The following is a 19823-nucleotide window of genomic DNA, read 5'->3' on the forward strand; positions in this document are numbered from 1 at the left end:
TTTTTTTTTTTTTTTGTCAGTTGTAGGGCTTGAACTCAGGGCCATGGTGCTGTCCCTGAGCTCTTTTTGCTCAACACTAGTGCTCTACCACTTTGAGCCAACAACGCCACTTCCCATTTTCTGGTGGTTAATTGGAGATAAGAGCCATGAATTTGGGGCTGGGAAGGTGGCTCAGTGGTAGGGTGCTTGCCTTGCATACATGAGGCCCTGGGTTCAATTCCTGAGCACCATATAAGCAGAAAAAGCCAGAAGTGGCGCTGTGACTCAAGTGGTAGAGTGCTATCCTTGAGCTGAAGAGCTGAGTGGGACAGCGCCCAGGCCCAGAGTTCAGGGCCCATGACCGACAAAAAAAAAAGTCACGAATTTTCCTGCCCAGGCTGGCTTTGAACTGTTACCCTTACATCTCAGCCTCCTGAGTAGCTAGGATTATAAGTATGAGGCACTGATGCCTGACCTTCCATAGCTTTTCTGCTCAAGATTTGCATTCTACCACAACTTGAGCAACAGCTCCACTTCTGGGTTTCTGGTGATTAATTGGAGATAAGAGTCTTATAGACTTTCCTGCAGGAATGTGTTTGAACAATGAATCTCAGATCTCAGCCTCCTAAGTAGCTAGAGTTATAGGCATAAGCCATGGTGCCAGGTAAGCTCATGGTCTCTAGATGAGATCATGCTTCCTAGCATTGACTCTTCACTCAGCCATATCGAGGCAAAAGGGAAGCTTTATCTCAGGAGAAATCAATCCCCCTGCCTCTTTCCTATTTAATATCACAAAATTGGATCACAGATTCAAATTATGCATCAGCAAGACAGATGACAAAAGTACGTAATTAACTTAGAGTCCCAGTCCTAGACTGTGCACTAATCACCTCTTCAAATCATCAGGCTGTGTACTGGATGTGCATGATAGAAAAGAAAAAGGTATGGGACTGGGAATGTGGCTTAGTGGTAGAGTGCTTGCCTGGCATTCATGAAGCCCTGGGTTCAATTCTTCAGTACCACATAAACAGAAAAGGCCAGAAGTCGCACTGTTGCTCAAGTGGCAGAGCTCTAGCCTTAAACAAAACAAGCTCGGGGACAGTGCCCAGGCCCTGAGTTCAAGCCCCAGGACTGGCAAAAAAAAAAAAAAAAAGTAGCCTGGTGGAGCGTTGGCCTGTCAGTGATGCCTCGGTGCAGTCAGCTCAGAACACAAAGAATTTCCTGTCTTTCTTGTCCCATTCCCTGCTGTAGACAACTTTTTGCCATGAACTGGGCTAGAATTTATAGCCACAAATCACTTCCAAATTCTGTAGTCTCAGGCTGGGATGTAGGTCAGCGGCAAAGTGCTTGCCTAGCAAGTACAATATCCTGGGTTCAATCCCTAGAACCAAAAAAGAAAAACAAAAGTCAAAAGATAAATAAATTCTATAGTCCCAGCTCAGTTAGCCCAGAGGAAAAGCTTTAACATGAATAAACTCCCAGAGACCATCCATGTTCATCTTCCTAAAGAGATGGAAGCAGGGTACAACTTGGCAGCTTCTCTATTACTCTGAGCCCAAGGCTTCTACAGCTATATAAAGCACTGAAATTGCTGGGCATCACTGGCTTATGCCTGTAATCCTAGTTACTTAAAGACTAAGATCTGAGGATTGCAGTTCAAAGCCCAGGCAGAATAGTCCATGAGACTCATCTCTAATTAACCACCAGGAAACCAGAAGCAGTGCTGTGGCTCAAAGTGGTAGAACAGTAGCCTTGAGTAAAAAAGTTCAGTGCCCTGGCCCTGAGTTCAAGCCCCACAATCAACCAAAAAAGGGAAAAAAAGAAAGAACTGAGATTGTATGTATGATATGTGAGTTACTTACTGCCAGAGAGCCCCAGATTTCTCCCCATTCTAACCAGACGGAGACATTGCTCATCAGCCAGTAAAGTTCTCACCACCACCCCATTGCCCCCAGAAACACAAATGTGTGTGTGTGTGTGTGTGTTACCCAGGGTTGGGGATTGGCAGCCTGAGTATTATGAACTCTAGCCTAACTTCATCACTGTGTCTCCCTGCAGTGGTGTTTCCCCAGGATCTGCTGGAGAAGGGCCTGGAGGCAGACAACTTCGCCATGCTAGGACTCGGAGATATTGTCATTCCAGGTAACTCTGCTGGAAGAGGGTTATTGTAGAGGGGGTGGAGAGATATTCTAGAACAAGGGAGAGCACTATGAAAGAGACAGCTTTACTTGTTGAGAAAGAACAGGAAGCCCAGGACTTGGTGAAAGATTCTTCTTCAACACACTTTTGTGGAGCAGCAGTCATATGTTAGGCCCTGAGCTGGACCCTGGATGGACAGTAGCGAACAAGGCTGTCATCATAGAAGTTCTGCTCTAGACAAACTGTCATGATTTAAAAAAAAAAAAAATAACTTAAAAAAGTAAATGTCTAGGGCTGGTAGAGTGCTTGCCTAGTATGCATGAAGCCCTGGGTTCAATTCCTCAGTACTACATAAATAGAATAAGCTGGAAATGGCCCTGTGGCTCAAGTGGTAGAGTGCTAGCCTTGAGCTCAGAGAGGCTCAGGGACAGAGCCCAGGCCCTGAGTTCAAGCCCCAGCACCAGAAGAAAACAAAAAAGGAAATGTCTAATGATTGAGATCAACTCTGGAAAATAAAGCATATTGTATGCTGGGTACCAGAGGCTCATGCATATAATCCTAGCTACTCCAGTGGCTGAGATCTGAGGACTGCAATTAGAAGCTTGCCTGAGCAAGAGTCCATGAGACTCTTATCTCCACTTTACCCAAAAATCTGGAAATGGAGCAGTGGCTTAAGAGCTCAGGGAGTTTGGGAATTTAGCTCAGTGGAAGATTGCTTGCCTGGCAAGTGCAAGGCCCTGAGTTCAGTCTTCAGCTCTGAAAAACTACAAAATGGAAAAAAGAAATAAAGCTTAAGGAAATGGCACCAGTGTCCCATGCCTGTAACCCTAGCTACTCAGACAGGATAGGAAAGTTTGTGAGACTCATCTCCAGTTAAGCACCCAAAAAGCTGAGTGGAGCCATAGCTCAAGTGGTAAAACACTATCCTTGAGCAAAAAGAGCTCAAGCCACAGGACTGGCACGTGCATGCACACGAGTGCACATACACACACACACACACACACATATACACACAGCTCAGGGACAGCACCCAGGCCCTGAGTTAAAGACCCAGGTCTAGCACCACCACCATCATCTCCTCAATAAAGTGTGACTGCCTCAAAGGAGCCCAACATCCCTCATAGATAAGTTACAGATGGCCTACAACTACCATTGTCCCCTTGTTCCTGTCTCCTTTGCTGAAAGGAGAGAGAGCAAGAATGCAGGTGTGAGCCACTGTGTGTGCTCTTGGCACATACCTGCTTGTCTGCACAATCTAGCCTTTGAGCCACATCTATGTGTGGGTGCTTATCAGTGCGCCATGGATGTGACACAGGTTTATGTCTCCATACATCAATGAATGTGCCTCAGTGTGGCATCGAAACTCCCAGTGGAGACTCACGATAGCTACAGTGGCTAAGACTTCAAAGCTATGTGTCTGCAGACCTGGTAACAGAACATGCCAGTTTTAGTCACAGGTTCAATCAATAGATTCGAAGGCTGTTATCAAGTTTGGAATACATTAGAAGCCAGCTTGTTTTCTAGGGTAGGAAGATGAAAGAGCAATTGTAATAACTCAGGGTGATGTGGGCATATTTGCTTGTGATGCTCTCTCCTTGGGGCACATGCAGATGAAGCTGAGGCTTTAGGTAAAGCCTAACTTGAAGAGAGGAAAGGGGCTTTCAGAAGTGAATAGACTATAGACACTTAGCAGCTTATAACCAGCTGGACTCAGACCAAGCCTGTCTTCACTGTAAGGCTGGGGTGTTGCCCAGTATAAGGCCCCCAGAATTCATCCAGCATTCATGAATGGGTGAAGTATGTATATATGTCAAGAACCTGTTTTGCCTAGCATGATACTGGAGGCTTTCTATGCATCATCATTATTAGTCCAGCAGCCCCTTTAATATAAAAACTATTTCCATTTTTCAAATGAGGAAGAAGGTTAAAAAATATGGTTCCCAGGGCTGGGAAGGTGGCTCAGTGGTAGAGCACTTGCCTTGCATGCATGAGGCCATGGGTTCCATTCCTCAGCACCACATAAGCAAAAAAGAAAAAACCGGAAGTGGCGCTGTGGCTTAAGTGGTAGAGCGCTAGCCTTGAGGAGGAGCTTAGGGACAGTGTCCAGGCCCAGAGTTCAGGCCCCAGGACCAGACCAAAAAAAAACATGTATGTGTATATATATATATATGGTTCCTAGCTAGATGCAGGGGCTCACACCTGTAATCCTAGCTACTCAAGAGGCTGAGATATGAGGATCCTGGTTCAAAGCCAGCCCGGGCAGGAAAGCCTGTGAGACTCTTATCTCCAATTAACTACCAGAAAACTGGAAGTGGCACTGTGGCTCAAGTGGTAGAATACGCCCCTTGAGCTGAAGCACTAAGGGACAGCACCCAGGCCCAGAGTTCATGACCGACAAAAAATAATAATAAATACACACACACACACACACACACACACGATTCGTGGGCAAAAAGTAAGCTGGGCCCTGGTGGCTCACACCTATAGCTACTCAAAAAGCTGAAATCTAAGGGTTGAGAATTAAAGCCTGGACAGACCAATAAATCCAAGAGATTCTTTTTTTTTTTTTTTTTTGTGGGGGGGGTCCGGTCGTGGGGCCTGAACTCTGGGCCTGGGCACTGTCCCTCAGCTCTTCAGCTCAAGGCTAGTGCTCTACCACTTGAGCCACAGCGCCACTTGCGGCTTTTTTTTTTTCTGCTTATGTGGTGCTGAGGAATCGAACTCAGGGCCTCATGCATGCAAGGCAAGCACTCTACCACTGAGCCACCTTCCCAGTCCATCCAAGAGATTCTTATCTCCAATTAACCTTTTAAAAAAAAAAAAAAAGCCTGAAGTAAAGATTTGGCTCAAGTGGTAGAGTGCCAGCCTTAAGTGAAAAACCAGAAAAAAAAAAAGAAAAAGTAACATAACTGCTTGCCTGGGGAGCTTTGCCTTGAACTGAACTTTTTCCATGTTTCAAGGCTACATGAGGCAGGATGCTTTCTTCTCAAGAAAGGTAACTCTCATCTCATACATGAAAAAAATAAAAAAGCATATGGCTTACTCTCCAGAGTATGGTCTTTCTTGACACCCAGTGACAGACCGCTCCAATATCCTTGGTGGTCAGTTCTAGCTGTCAGTTCTGGCTGTTTCTGCATGTTTATCCTTCCCAAATTCATAGATGTCTCAGAATCTTTCAGCACTCGTGAGAATCTCAGTGAACTGGGCCCTCTTCTGCCCAGGTGGAACATGCTTTGAGGACCAGATGAGCTGTTAGGAGTGAACCCCTCTGTCAGAACTCCAGCCCCTGGATTGGTTGAAGAACAGTTGAGCATTTATCTGCCAGGATGTTGAGTTTTCCCACTTTGCAGTGCAGTAGGGCAGCCCTGGCACTCTCCACCTACCAGACTAAGTCATTACAAGTGACTAACACATTTTTGTCTTTTTTTGGGGGGGTCATTCTTGGGGCTTGAACTCAGGGCCTCTGCGTTGTCCCTGAGCTTTTCTGTTCACGGATAGTGCTCTACCACTTTGAGCCAAGTGCCACTTCTAGTTTTCTGGTGGTTAATTGGAGATAAGAGTCTCTCAGAATTTCCTGCCCAGTCAGGCTTTGAACTGTAATCTTCAGATCTCAGCCTCTTGAGTAGCTAGGATTACAGATGTGAGCCACCAGGACCCAGTTCATTTTCCTTTTTTAAGTTAATTATTTAAATCAAGCACCAGTAATCCTAGTTACGTTTGGGAGGCTGAGATTTAAGGATCCAGGTTTGAAGCCAGCCCAAGCAGAAAAGTCTGAAACCTCTCCTTCCTTCCTTCCCTCCTTCCTTCCTTTTTTCCTTCCTTCCTTTTTTCTCTTTCTCCCCTCATGCTGGTTCTGGGGCTTGAACTAAGACCCTAGGCACATCCCAAAGGCTGTTTTGTTTTATTTTGTTTCTCAAGGCTAATGCTCTAGTGCTTTAAGCCACAGCTCCACTTCGTTTTTCTGGTGGATAATTGGAAGTAAGAGTCTCACAGACTTTCCTGCCTGGGCTGGCTTTGAACTGCTATCCTCAGATCTCAGTCCCCTGACTAGCTAGAATTACAAGTGTGAGCCACTAGCACCTGACTCCAGGAGACTCTTTTTTTTTTTTTCTGGCTACAAGTTTATTCAACACAAAACAATCTCCATCTTTACTGGGGTGGCTGACCATGTCCACGACCAAATCCACCTCTAAACTGGGATTCAGTTGCTGACCCAGCCCCAGCCTCAGCTTTCTTGTCAGCACCAGGGGGCACAGCACTCCGTCTGTAGGTGTCTCTGTCAGCTTCACCTCTTGTGAGTCTTGTAGGCCGCTCGCCCTCCAGACCTTTTGGCCGAGGCCTTCCAGTCTCAGGTCGGCTGCGGCTCAAGGTAGCAGGCACAATCTAAGGGGGCAGGTGGAGGTAATCACGGAGATGGTGGATCCCCTCGTTGGTCAGGTACCAATAAAAATGCCTCCAGGGGCTGGGAAGGTGGCTCAGTGGTAGAGCGCTTGCCTTGCATGCATGAGCCCTGGTTCGATTCCTCAGCATCACATAAGCAAAAAGAAAAAAGCCAAACGTGGCGCTGGGCTCAAGTGGTAGACGCTAGCCTTGAGCTGAAGAGCTGAGGGACAGTGCCCAGGCCCAGAGTTCAGGCCCCACGACTGGACCCAAAACAACAACAACAACAAAAAGAATGTGCCCAACCTTCACGTCATGAAGGCCAAGCAGCCTCTCAAGTCTCGGGCTACGGGAAGGAACAGTGCTAGGGAATTGAACTCAGGGCCTCATGCATGCAAGGCAAGCGCTCTACCACTGAGCCACCTTCCCAGCCCCAGGTTGGGGACATTCTTGTCTGCCAGTTCTGGGTGTTTGGGCATGTGGACATTCTTCTTGGCCACCATAACACCCTCCTTTAAAAGGAGTTCATAAATGGCAATCCGGTTTTTCTTGGGCATCAATATCACGGCGGCTTCAGGGTCCGAGGCCGAGACTGGAAAGGAAGGGGCATGCGCGATGCGGCGCCTCTTCTGGGCTACGTGGCCCCGCCTCTTCCAGGAGACTCTTTATCTCCAACTAACCACCAAAAAGCCAGCAGTGGAACTGTGACTCAAGTAGTAGAGTATTAGCCTTGAGCACAAAAGCTCAGGAATAGTGCCCAGATTCTTAAGTTTAAACCCCAGAACCAGCACACAAATACACGAAAATAGTAAGCTGGGAGCCGTTGACTCATGCCTTGAGTAGCTAGCTACTCAAGAGGCTGAGTTCTGAGGATCACAGTTCAACACCAGTCCAGGCGGAAAGTCCAGGAGACTCTTATCTCCAATTAACTACCAGAAAACTGGAAGTGGCGCTGTGGCTGAAGTGGTAGAACACGCACCTTGAGCTGAAGAGCTCAGAGACAGCTCCCAAGCCCAAAGTTCAAGCCCCACCACTGACCAAAAAATAAAAAATTAAGTAAATAAATAACTTGTGCTAGGGTGTAGCTCAACAATAGATCACTTGACTACCATGACAAGGCTTTGGGTTTGATCCTCAGCACTGCAGAATACTTATAAATGTATGTAAATGCATATACATATTTACATATAAATCACATGTTGTCTGTTGGTGCTTCTGATCAGCACAGAATGTTTTGGTACTTTTTTGTGTGTGTCAGTACTGGGGCTTGAACTCAAGCGTGGTGTAGCTCTTTTGTTCAAGGCTCAACCACTTGACACTCAACCACTTGAGCCATAGTTCTACTTCCAGCCTTCTGCTAGTTAATCAGAAATAAGAGTTCCACAAACTTTCCTGCCCCCATTGTTCTAGATAGAGAAACTGGGATTTCTGCGGGCATTTGGCAGTGTTGGCCACCCCTTCAGCCCCCAATGAGGGTTCCATGCCTGGGAATACCAGTCTGGGACCCGCTCCTCTGCCACAATCTAACCCTGACTTTCTTCCCACAGGGATCTTCATTGCCTTGCTGCTGCGTTTTGATATCAGGTAAGGGAGGAAGGGCCTCCTGACGGGGGACCAAATACTCTACCCAGAGCAATGGAAGCAATTCCAGTTTCATGTCCGTTCTGAAATTTAAGTGTTCCAAGAGCCCTATCCAAAATGTTCTGTAGTGTTGAGAACACAGACCAAGAGTTTAAATCCAGAACAAATGTCCTAGTGGGACATGCAGTGCTTTCTCCTGTGCCCTTGCAAGCAGCCTAGCCTTGCTAAGTCTTGGGTTTCTCACACTTAAGGTAGTGATAGACAAAAGTTCCTACCTCAAGAGCATCACAACAGTCTGGAGAGTGCTGAGTGCAGGCCAGCCACAGTTACCAATATCATCATCCTTACCAGCCTGAGGTCAGGTCACAGGGTCCCAGCTAGGTCTCTAGCTTTTGCCTGCCCTCTCCTTACTTGGGTTTTGTTTTTGTTTTTTTTCAGTCTGCTGTAGAAAATGAGCACAGGGCTGAGGGTATGGCTCAGTGGAAGAGAGTTTGCCTAGCTAGTCAGGGCCTAGGCACTGCCCCTGAACTTTTTTGCTTAAGGTTAGTGCTCTATCACTTGGGCCATAACTCCACTTATAGCTTTTGAGTGGTTAATGGAAAATAAGAGTCTCTTAGAGTTTGCTAGTTAGGCTGGCTTTAAAACATAATCTTTGGATCTCTGCCTCCCGAATAGCTAAGATTACAGATGTGAGCCCACTGACACCCAACTTGTTTTGTGGCTTTGGGGTTTTGTTTTTGTGTGTGTCAGGGGCTTGATGGAACTTGGGGCCTAGGGCACTATCTCTGAGACTTTTTGCTCAAATACTTTACCACTTGAACCACAGCTACACTGCTAATCATTTACTAGTTAGGGATAAAAATTTCATAGACTTTCTTGTCCCCAACTGAACTTTGATCCTTAGATCTCAGCCTTCTGACTGAGTAGCTAGGATTACAGGCATGAGCTATCAGTACCTGATTTATTTTGTGCTTTTTAGACAGTTTCACTTTGTAGTCCAGCTGACCTCAAACCCTGAGTGTTTACAAGCATGGACCACCTTTTTTTTTGTCATTGGGCCTGTACTGTGAGCCTGGGTGCTGTCCCCCAGCTCCTCTGCTCAAGGCTAGTGCTCTACCACCACTGGAGCCACAGCACCACTTCTGGCTTTTTCTGCTTATGTGGTGCTGAGGAATCGAACCCAGGGCCTCGTGCATGCAAGGCAAGCATTCTACCACTAAGCCACCTTTCCAGCCCTTGCCTGTTTTTTTACTTGATTGATGCTTTTCTTTTGCAGTACTGAGAGTCAAACTGAGGCCTTGAGCATGGTAGACAGGCATTAGAACTAACTCCCCAACCTCTAATATCTGGATGCTTTGTGTAGTTCCACTTAAAACCTCATGAAAACACAGGCTTCCAGATAACTTTTACTAGGGCCTGACCAGTTAGTAGGGAAACCTACATCTGGACCTTCCACCTCCACTCCAGAAGTAGAACATAGAGAAACCCACAGAAGTCCCCCTGGCTCACCTGCTGCAGGCACAAACTTAGCTGCCAGCACCCTAGAGTCAGAAGATAGACCTATCTCATCTAGGTTCACAGGGTGACAGTGTAATTCTAGAATCAGTGTCACATTCCCAGAGTCACTTGTACCAGCCCTCACAAAAGCCATCTAGAGAAAAAAAGAAGCCAAAGGTACTCATTCTACATCTTAAGTGAGCCTGCAGTACTTGGTGGGCACCATTCCTGCTGCTTGGGACAGCAAGGGACTTTAGCTGGCATTGTACAGGAAAGTCAGGTAGTGGTGGTACCAGGTTGCATTTGATTTATAGATTCTGAAGCTGATCTTGGATGAATCACTAGGAAACTCCTGGCATTTTTTTCCGTGCAGCTGGCATCTATTGGGTGCTCACAGATACTGAGTTGTTGCATCTGCCACATTTAACAGTAGAAAAATTGCCTTCACAGTTTCTGCCTTTCTATTTCCCAGAGCCTGAGCCGCCCATATCACAGCCTCTGTTGTTTTTCAACATGCAGTTCCTTGGCCTTGCCTCACACCTGTATTTTTTTCACAAGCTTTTGTAAATGATCTTTATGCTGACTCAAAGTCTCCCAGCCACTGTTGCAGGTTATATTTGATATTTAATTAAAACCACCAAGGAGATGGGCTCCTGTTTCTTCCATTCTGCAGAACAGTAAGCTAGGCTGAGGGAACGATAGTGACTTATCCAAAGACCCTTACTAGGCTAGGGGGAGGAAATGTGGCCTAGTGATAAAGTGCTTGCCTAGCATGCTTGAAGCCCTGGGTTCGATTCCTCAGTACCACATAAACAGAAAAATCCAGAAGTGGCACTGTGGCTCAAGTGGTAGAGTGCTAGCTTTGAGCAAATGAAGCTCAGGGAGAGTGCCCAGACCATGAGTTCAAGCCCTAGGACTGGCAAAAAACAAAGACACTAATTAGCTGGGGCAAGTGCAGACTCTAACCCCCATCTCAGAGTTCAGATCCCCTAACAACGAGAGAGTCTTCCCGAGACAGGAGCTTGCTCCTCCAGACCACGTCTAACCCTCATCCTCCTCCCCATCTTCCCTGAAGCTTGAAGAAGAACACTCACACCTACTTCTACACCAGCTTCGCTGCCTACATCTTTGGCCTGGGCCTTACCATCTCCATTATGCATATCTTCAAGCATGCCCAGGTAAGCAGGCTGTCCTTATGGGAGTGGCAGTATTATACTTCAAGTAACAGGACTGGCAGAGGTTTTGCTTCTTGTGTACACAGCCAGAAGTGGGCACTTTCTGGCGGGATCAGCAGTGGTTTGTGGTTGCAGGGTGGCTGTCTGTGCTCTTAGCAGGTCATGCTTAAGAGGAAAAAAGCCAGGGCTGGGAAGGTAGCTCAGCAGTAGAGTGCATGCCTTGCAAGCATGAGGCCCTGGGGTCGATTCCTCAGCACCACATAAACAGAAAAAGCCGGAAGTGGCGCTGTGGCTCCAGTGGTAGAGCGCTAGCCTTGAGCTGAAGAGCTGAGGGACAGTGCCCAGGCCTCATGACCGGCAAAAAAAAAAAAAAGAGGAAAAAAGCCAATCATGCTGTTGTCCTCCTTAGGAAGACAGAAACCTTCCCCAGATCCTCACAGATGCTTGCTTGCACCTCAGAAGCCAAGTAGACTGCCCTGACTGCAGAGGACAAGTGGGAAGGAGAGCTGGCTTCCCTGGCTCTAGTTGGGGCAGGTTGAGTAGAACTGAGTAGGTGTTGTGGGTTTTTTCTTTTTCTTTTTTTTTATTATTATGAAGGTAATGTAAAAAGGGGTTACAGTTACATGTCAGGTAAAGAGTACATTTCTTTTTGAACAATGTCATCCCTTCCCTTGCTCCCTCCCAGTTCCTCACTCCCTCCCCCACCTCTGTCCCTACCCACAATAGTTCATTTTCAGCCTAGTGTCTAGTGAGTACCACTGCTGCCTTTGTTCCCCCTTTGCCCCTCCATTTCTGTGCCTCGCCTTCCCTTCCAAGTGTTGAGTTTTTCAGCCCAGGGTTCCTCCCAAGCAGGCCAAGGCTCTGCCTCTTCCTCCTACCAAGATGGGTGCTACTAGTCAAAGCCCCTGAGTGAGTATAGCCTAAATGTTGGGAGTGGATAGAGCAGGCAGAATGCCTCTGCTGGAGTAAAAAGGGGCCTTGCTTGTTAATTACTTCCTGCTTGCCAGGCTTTGTGCCGAGAAGGTCCTTGTGAGCAGATGAAGAACCACATAGCAGTCTTGTGGCAGAGTCAGAACTCAAGCCTAGGTCAGTGTGAAAACCAGGCTCAGGCTCAACGGCCCTGGTTCTAGGAAAGGCAGCATGGAACAGAAGTTGAGAGGACCCTGTTGGGAATCCAGACAACCTCATTCATTAATAAGAACAGAAAAGGAGATCAACAATAGCCAATAGCCACCTTAGGATGGTTTGAGGACGGGATGAGTTAGTTTAAGTAAAATACTATAAACTCACCTGGCCCAAGTAGTCTTAACTGTCATTATACTGCCCACCTTCCCATGCAGTTTCATTGTCTGTAGTTTGGCTACTTGTAGCAAAAAAAAAAAATGGAAAATTCCAGCAATTCATAACTTAGTTTTCATGCCATTGTATTACAATCAACTGTTTGACCATCCCATGAGAGCCTTTATGCAGCACTTCCTGCCCATTAGTCTCTTGATAGCCATACATATATATATGGTACGTGTGTGTGTGTGTGTGTGTGTGTGTGTGTGTGTGTGTGTGTGTGTGTGTGTGTGTACCATACAAATATATACATATATATGGTATGATAGCCATACATAAATATATATGTATGTATGTGTGGTACAATATTATCTGGAATATTAGGCATCCCCTGGGGTCCACATGTCCTCAAACTAATAGCAGAAGATGGTGGTAAGCCCTAGGTGTGGAAGTAGACCTGGGTTGACTTTAAGGGCTTTTATGAAGTGCTCCACTATAACTCAGCCCTTCACTGCAGTCCAAGCCTCAAGCCATTCACTTGGCAGCCACCAGATGGCAGGCTTGCCTTTCCAACTGGACCAGGGGAAGACTCCATTAAGCTCTCACATGTAAGGAAGGAGAGATGGTCTCCTTTGTGGGGAAATTGCAGACCTGGGAGGACAGCAGTCTGTCCAAGGTCACATAACAAGCTTAGCTAGGCCTCTACTGGAGCCCTGAGCTGGACAGCCCACGCCTGTACTATTCCTCAGCCCTTCTCTGCAGTTATCTAAGTCATTATTTCCTTGACAAATCCTTTGGGGAAAGAGATCTGGTGCACAGGAGAACATGTTGCATGAGGTGGCCCCTTTTCTAAGACAGAGGCAATTCTAACGCTAGCATGGCGGTAGATGGGAGTCACCTGTGTAACCTCTGCATGGCCTTCAACTTACTTGACCTCCTGAGAACTCGCCAAGCTAGCATGCGATCAAAACCCCTTAGGAAGTCTCTTAGAGATGACCAGGTAGAAGACTGAGATGAAACTCAGGGCTTCAGGCCTGTTAGATAGCATCTACCATTGAGCTACATCCTAGCCCTTTTTTCTGGCCTCCTGATTTAAAAGCTTAGTTTGTGTATTTCAAGCCCTTGTTTTTCTCACCAACTCACTTTATGGTGGCAGTTTTCCATTGAGTACCACTTTGCTTTTCACAGGCTTTGGAGAAATCCTGTTACTGTGATTTTTATCCCCCTAGGCTCAAAGCCCAGTTCACAGTAAAGACCCAGTGTCCACATAAGCACAGCTACCCAGAGTCAAATCCCAGCTCAGCCACTAACACACACACACATGCATGCACACACACGCGTACATACACACAGCCAGATAATTCTGTGAAGGACTTAGAGGCTCTTAAGAGTGTACAGGAAACAGACCTGATGCCCCCCAGAAATGATACCTTAGCTGAAGACAGGAGGAGGAGGAAACTAGGCACAGATGGGAGAATATTCCAGGCAGTGGAAACTGTGTAAAGGTCCTGGAGCTATGGCCAGAGTAAGGTAGCTCAGGTGAGGTTAGAGAAGGTGTCATGTCTCATGGGGCCTTCAGATTACTGGTAGCACTGAGGACTATGGAGGATTGAACAATGCAGTAAGAATTACCTTTTAGTTGCTATAGACAAAGAATTGCTTGACTCTGGCATGCCTGAGCTTCCATCCTCACTTCGGCATTTGGACCACCAAGGCTAGGATGGCTCCTCCCTCTCAGCACATCAGTCTTTCTCTATAAAAACAAAGCAGCCACGGGGGAAAAGCCAAGGTGGTGGGTCCAGCTCCCAGACTGTACCAGCAGGGTGTCATTGTGCCACATAGGCTCTTAGTATACAGATGTCCTTTCCTCTGAATGCAGCTTTTCCAGGAATCTCAGCACAGACTTAGGGGTACCTAGGTGTGAATCCCAGTGGAGCCATTTGATCACCATAACACAGGCCATAACAAGTGCTGCGTGTATACTGGCTGTGTCCAAATGGTCGCCTTCGTCACAGCAACTTCTCCAGCACACTCGGCCCAGTCAAGACTCTCAGGACCCTAAAGCTCTTCACCCTTGGGCTTCTTTCTAGTCGGTCATTCCCTCCCCAGCCTGACAGGAGCCTGAGTTGGGGCCCAGCTACTGGCCTGAGCTAGCCGGAGCTGCCCTTGAGTTAGGCCTAAGCAGGTGCCCTGCCAGCAATACCTCACCAGCCTATGCCCTCTCACAGCCTGCCCTCCTGTACCTGGTCCCTGCCTGCATCGGCTTTCCCATCCTGGTGGCGCTGGCCAAGGGAGAAGTGACCGAGATGTTCAGGTAAGCACAGCAGGGGTCAGAGGTTCACATGGGGTCCTGTGCACCTGTGGGCAGCTGTGGAGCCTGCCAGAGGTGTTTATCTCCAGTGAACATTGTTCCCACCACCTGTTCCACTCCTCACCCTTTCTGCCAGCACCTGGGTGCCTGGCCTGTGGCCACCAAAGGAACCTCTCCCTGGGCCAGGAGCCAGGATGGAGCCAGGCCCGGGGCTCTCTAAGCAGCCCCCACACCACATGCCATCAAGGTCATGAGAAGGGAACAGGTTGCCCACTATCCTTAGCTCTGCCAGCAGATGACTTGCCATGTGACCTTCTCCTGCACAGTCCGTTTTCACACAGGAGTAGAACAGGACGTGGTGGGAAGTGCCCTGAACATGAGAGGTCATGTGGGTCTCTAGCCGTAACCCACTGGCATTCTGTCCAGCTCCGTGTTGTCCCCTCAGTCAGAACACATCAGCCACGCCTTGTGCGCAGCTCCACCCCTGCCCCAAGGCCTTCGTGATTCTAGCAGGTGTCTGCTCCCTGGCACAACCAACCCCACTTGCCAGGGACCTAGAAATAGCTGCCAGTTGCTACTAAAGCTGCCCACTCCGTTTATCTGGCCTCCAAGTTGCCCCTCAAGTGCCTGCCAGGGCCTCCTGCACACCTGCCTGCCTCAAGGGCTGCCTGTGACTCACCCCTCCCCCGTACCTGCCTTTGCCCTCCTTGCACTGCCTAGAATCCCCAGCCTCTCTGCCCCTATCTCCCCGCCTGCCAAAGCCTTGGTATCTGCAGCGAGTGGGTTAGGGACATGAACTGGAGGACAACTCTGGGAAACGGGCAGGGTACTTGACCCCTGAGTTAGCACCTCTTTGGGGCATATCCAGCCTCAGGTCTCCTCGCCTCATCACCTTGGGGTGACTTCCCTAGTCCAGCCCACTGTGTCCTTTGAGCAACCCAGGCAGGACAGAAAGTGCCCCTTCACCCACTTGGGGCTTGCTTTCCCTGGATTCTATGACATGCATTCACCACCACCACTCCTCCAGTTCTTAGGGAAAGGTGAGGAAGTAGCAGTCTCTTTCTCTTTCTTTAGTCTCTCCTGATTCTCCACCTGACCTCTGCTTTACTTTTCTCTTACTGCCACTCTTTTTGAAATTCAGTCAGCCACTCATACCCCATGCTGGGGATCGAATCCAGGACCTCATGAATGCTCGGAAGTGATCTACTACTGAGCTGCATCTTCGGCCCTCATATTATTCTTGAATGGGTAACGCATTCCCCTGGTCAGAATTTCACCATCTCCTAGCTATGGAAAGCACATGTTCTTATGCCACAGAGACTCCTGTGCACTGAAATGTAGCTGTGTGTGCACTGATGGTGGCACTCTCCACTAGTCTGCATCTGGTGTTTTGGGTGGGGATTGAGGCTGGGGCCTGACACATGCTGAGCACATGCTCTGCCTCTGGGTAAGCATCCCAGCCTTTGGATTTTCACAGAACAGTTAAGGAACTTCAGAGAGATTTCCACGGCAACGCGTTGATCTTTTGCACAGGTGCATAGTGCACCTTTTTCTGCAGGTGATGCTGGCTTTCTACTAGTCTGGAAGTGCAGAGCCAGATAACAAAGCACAATGCTTGTGCTTTCTGCTCCTCCACTCTTTGTCTTCCTCTCTCCATCTCTGTTCTGTCTCTGTCTCTGTCTTTCACACAGCTACGAGTCCTCGGCGGAAATCCTGCCTCATACCCCGAGGCTCACCCACTTCCCCACAGTCTCGGGCTCCCCTGCCAGCCTGGCCAACTCCATGCAGCAGAAGCTAGCTGGCCATCGTCGCCGGCGCCCACAGAATCACAGCACCATGTAATGCCCAGCGGGTGCCCACCTGCCCACTCCCTCACTGCCTGGGGCCCAAGGTAGGGCAGTCGCTCCAGCTCCAGTGGAAGGGCTGAGGGCAGCAGCAGGAGGCAGCTCCACAGCTCTCGGCATTCTGCGCCAGGCCTGTGCGGAGCAGGCAGGCTGCGTCTTGGTGTGCTCCTGGTGACATGTGGCTCGCTTGAGAGTGGGTTCAGACCTGAGTGGCTGTCCCACACAGTGCTGGGTAGTGTCTGTGCTCGTTGTGTACCTATCCCTGAGCAGATCACTCCCTTCAGGGACTTTCTGTATAAGTGGGCGCACTCTACCTCTCAGGTTGATCTCGTGAGGAAATGTGTTGTGCTTGGCATGAATACAGTTGCTCAATAAATGAAGCCCATGGTAAGAGCTCACCCAGACTGCCTTCCACAAGGGCAGCACCAGACCCCTCTCCTGAAGCCTCATCCTAGCTGCCCTTTATTCCACTGTCCAGCAGAAGGTTCAAGAAGCTTAAAGTTTCTGGGTGCTGGTAGCTCACACCTGTAATCCTAGCTACTCATGAAGTCTGAGGATTATGGTTCAAAGCCTGCCCAGACAGAAAAGTCCCTAAGACTCCTATCTCCAGCAAACTTACTCAGAAAAAAACAGGAAGTGGCCCTGTTGCTCAAGTGGCAAAGTTCTAACCTTGAGCACAGAGAGGCTCAGGGACTGAGTGCCCAGGCCCTGAGTTCAAGCCCCAGGACCAGCAAAAAAAAAAAAAAATTTAAAAAGCAGCAGCTTAAAGTTGATCCATGCATGCCCAGCTCTAGCCTCTCCCATTTGCTGATGCCTGTTGGCAGCACAGGCACAGAGAAAGCAGAACGGCCTCCTACAGGGAAACACAGTCTGGCTAAGGCCAGGTGCTAGCAGATGCTGGGCAGTGATTATACACTGACCCTCAGGTGCCCAAAGGATTGTGGAGAAAGGCCCTACCTCTAACTGTGTGTTTATTATTTTCTGGTCAGTTATGAGGAGTCAAACCCTAAGGATCCAGCAGCTGTGACAGAATCCAAAGAGGGAACGGAGGCGTCAGCGTCAAAGAAGCTGGAGAAGAAGGAGAAATGAAGCGGCTGGTGACTGACCCTCTGAGGGCCAGACCAGACAGGTCGGGGACAGATTGACAAGTGACTTGGGCAAAGGACATCCTCAGGAGGTGAAGGCAGCTCCAGGACGGGTGGGCAACAGAATCCCTCCAGCCCAGCCCCATCCCATGGCCTGCTTCCCTTTCCCATGTGTGTGTGTGCGTGTGTGCGTGTGCGTGTGTGTCCTTCCTCTGCTTCTCCCCACCCTGCAGGCAAAGGAAGCCCCCAGCAACCTCCCTCCCCAGGAGCCAAGTCGGAACTGGGTGTGATTTTTAGATTTTTGTATTGTGAACTGTCTTTGCCTCACATTAAAAACTCATCCCATGGCCAGGTGGGTTGCTGTGTTCTGTAAGCACCCCCAGCATCTGGTTCTAGGTTCATTAGGTCTCACCTGCCACCCGAAAACTTCTCCAAAAGCCCCCTTCTGGATACCCACCCCAATGCTGGGCTAGCTGGCCAACTCAGCAGACACCCCAAGGATGACTTTGGCAGCAGAGGGGGTTCATAAACCCTCCCCAGCCATCGTTTTCCTCACCCCCTTCCTCCTGACACTTGCTGGCAGGTGCTCGGTGTGCTCCACTCACTTGGTAAGAGGTGAGGTGACTGCCACAGGGTCAGCGTGGCCAAGAGAACCAGCAACTAAAGCTGCCAGCTTCCCAGCTCCCATGTGGCTTCAGCTAGTCCTGAACTCCAGGCTGCCCTAGGAGCATTTCTCTGGGATTCATCCCAAAATGACTTAGGAAGCCAGCCACAGCACAAAGGCTAGACCCTTAAAGGGGCTAGGGTGAGAAGGGACTGGATCAATGATTTGAAGTAGCCAAGTAGGCCCAGGAGGGGGAGACTGCAGGGCTCGTTTCCCTCAGCCCTGGCCTTCAAGAGAGCTCTCAGTAGACAAAGCAGTGAGTAGGGACAACCTTCCTCCACCTGCTCGAGTAGATTGATGGGGGAAGACTAAGATAAAAGATGGTGGCTATTGGCCTGAGAGCCAGGCTTTCAGCGTCCAGCCTAGGCCTCTCTTTCACCTGCATTTCAAGTTCAGACACTGAAAATAACTACTTTGAAGGTAGTTTGGAGGTGGCCAAAGGACCAGAGCATGCAGAGTGAGGGTGTGGGGATGCAGATCACCTGGGTAGCAGTCAGGACTTGCCCTTCCCCTGTGCGGACTGTGGTTGGCTGCTGCTGTGCAGATAAGGGAATTGAAGAAGCCTTTCAAACCATGGGCAATCAGAACACAATTCCAAGTTCCTAAGGATTAGGCAGCTGCCCTCAAGACCCTTGAGACCAAGCCACTGGTGTGCTCTGAGCCAGCCACCCAGCTTTTCTGATCCTATGACTTTCTAGTAAGAAAAGGGAAGAATCTCTATGGCATTTCCCAACCAGGGGATCCCTTTTAGGGGCTTCTCTGATCCCTGTATACTGCAGCTGCCTCCAGGGGGAGGCCCTGTGGTCCTGGAACAAAGCCCCTCTGAGGGCGGCAGATGGGGCAGGCAGCCCAGGCACACAGCGCGGTTGGCTCTGCAGCCCAAGGTCCACAAAGGGCTCATTGAGTCACCGCCAGCCCCCAGCGGAGGCTGAGGTGGCAGTGGCGCCAGGCGCCTGCCACCTAATGACCATCCTGGCCCAGCCAGATGTTCCACAGACCTCGGCAATGCCGACCAAGGCCCGCCCGGCCAGCCGGCCGCAGAGGCCACTCCAGTTCCAATTAAGCAGCTTCAGCTGAGCAAACAGCGGGCAGCAAGGCCCAGCCTGGGCGGTAGGCCCAGCCTGCAGAGCCTCAGAGTCTAGACTCCAGATGTGAGCCACCACGGCCTGAGTCCTATGGAAAAATGGCACCAGGCCGGGCACAGATTGGGCCTGCACGCTGAGGCAGAGAGGAGGGGTGGGTGGTTGGGCAGGGCCTTGGGTGGGCCTGGTGCCAGCCTCACCCAGGGGTGGGAGTGGTTTCTTGAGAAGCTACTCTAAAACCCCAGAATTGCCCCTGATTTGTTGTGTCCCTCTCTGTACTTCAGTCTCCCCTAATTGCAGTAGATGGAGAGGACTCCAAGGGGGAAAATTCCTATCGAGAGCTGCAGCTCATATCGCGCACTTCATATGTGACTAGCGCTGTGCTAATATTTCAGAAATGTTATCTACCATTATTGCACAGCAAAGGAAACAGGCCGAGAGGCAGTAGTGCGTCCCAGGCTACATTCGAACCAGAGGCCTTGCCCCAGGATTCTGGCCTCCTGGTTCCCTTCCTTGTGAACAGAGTTGGAGGAGTGGGGCTGGAAGAATAGCAACCTCACCCTGCTCCTGCGGGGGGGGGGGGAGGGGGTCCCCCTCCACGAAGACTGAGGACCACCACGGAGGTGAGCACCTCCCCCCACAGCCCAGCTTTTTGAGGGGCGGGGGAGGGAGCTCTGACCTCTACATGAGCTTCAGAACCATCCAAGGGTCACATGGCTGGGGAAGCAGGTCAGAGGGTATGACCTGGCTGGCACCCCAGAGATGCCTCAAACCCCACCATCCTGGCTAGGGCCCTGCAGCACGG

The 19823-nt window shown here is 49.5% G+C and overlaps 1 protein-coding gene across 2 annotated transcripts in view; it reads left to right on the forward strand.

Moving 5' to 3' along the window:
• Positions 1-17621, forward strand: part of Hm13 (histocompatibility (minor) 13) — a 46374-nt gene extending 28753 nt beyond the window's left edge. The window contains exons 7-12 of one of the 2 annotated variants that reach the window (XM_013010875.1): positions 2038-2121; positions 8046-8082; positions 10652-10754; positions 14261-14346; positions 16035-16181; positions 17177-17621. In XM_013010875.1, the coding sequence (XP_012866329.1) occupies positions 2038-2121; positions 8046-8082; positions 10652-10754; positions 14261-14346; positions 16035-16181; positions 17177-17276 (557 nt within the window). In that variant the 3' untranslated portion in view covers positions 17277-17621. The remainder of the gene's footprint in view (positions 1-2037; positions 2122-8045; positions 8083-10651; positions 10755-14260; positions 14347-16034; positions 16182-17176) is intronic. The other variant, XM_013010876.1, reaches the window with a different exon arrangement.
• Positions 17622-19823: the final 2202 nt, after the last annotated feature.

This window comes from Dipodomys ordii, unplaced genomic scaffold (genome assembly GCF_000151885.1).
Source record: "Dipodomys ordii isolate 6190 unplaced genomic scaffold, Dord_2.0 Scaffold13, whole genome shotgun sequence".
NCBI classification, from domain to species: domain Eukaryota; kingdom Metazoa; phylum Chordata; class Mammalia; order Rodentia; family Heteromyidae; genus Dipodomys; species Dipodomys ordii.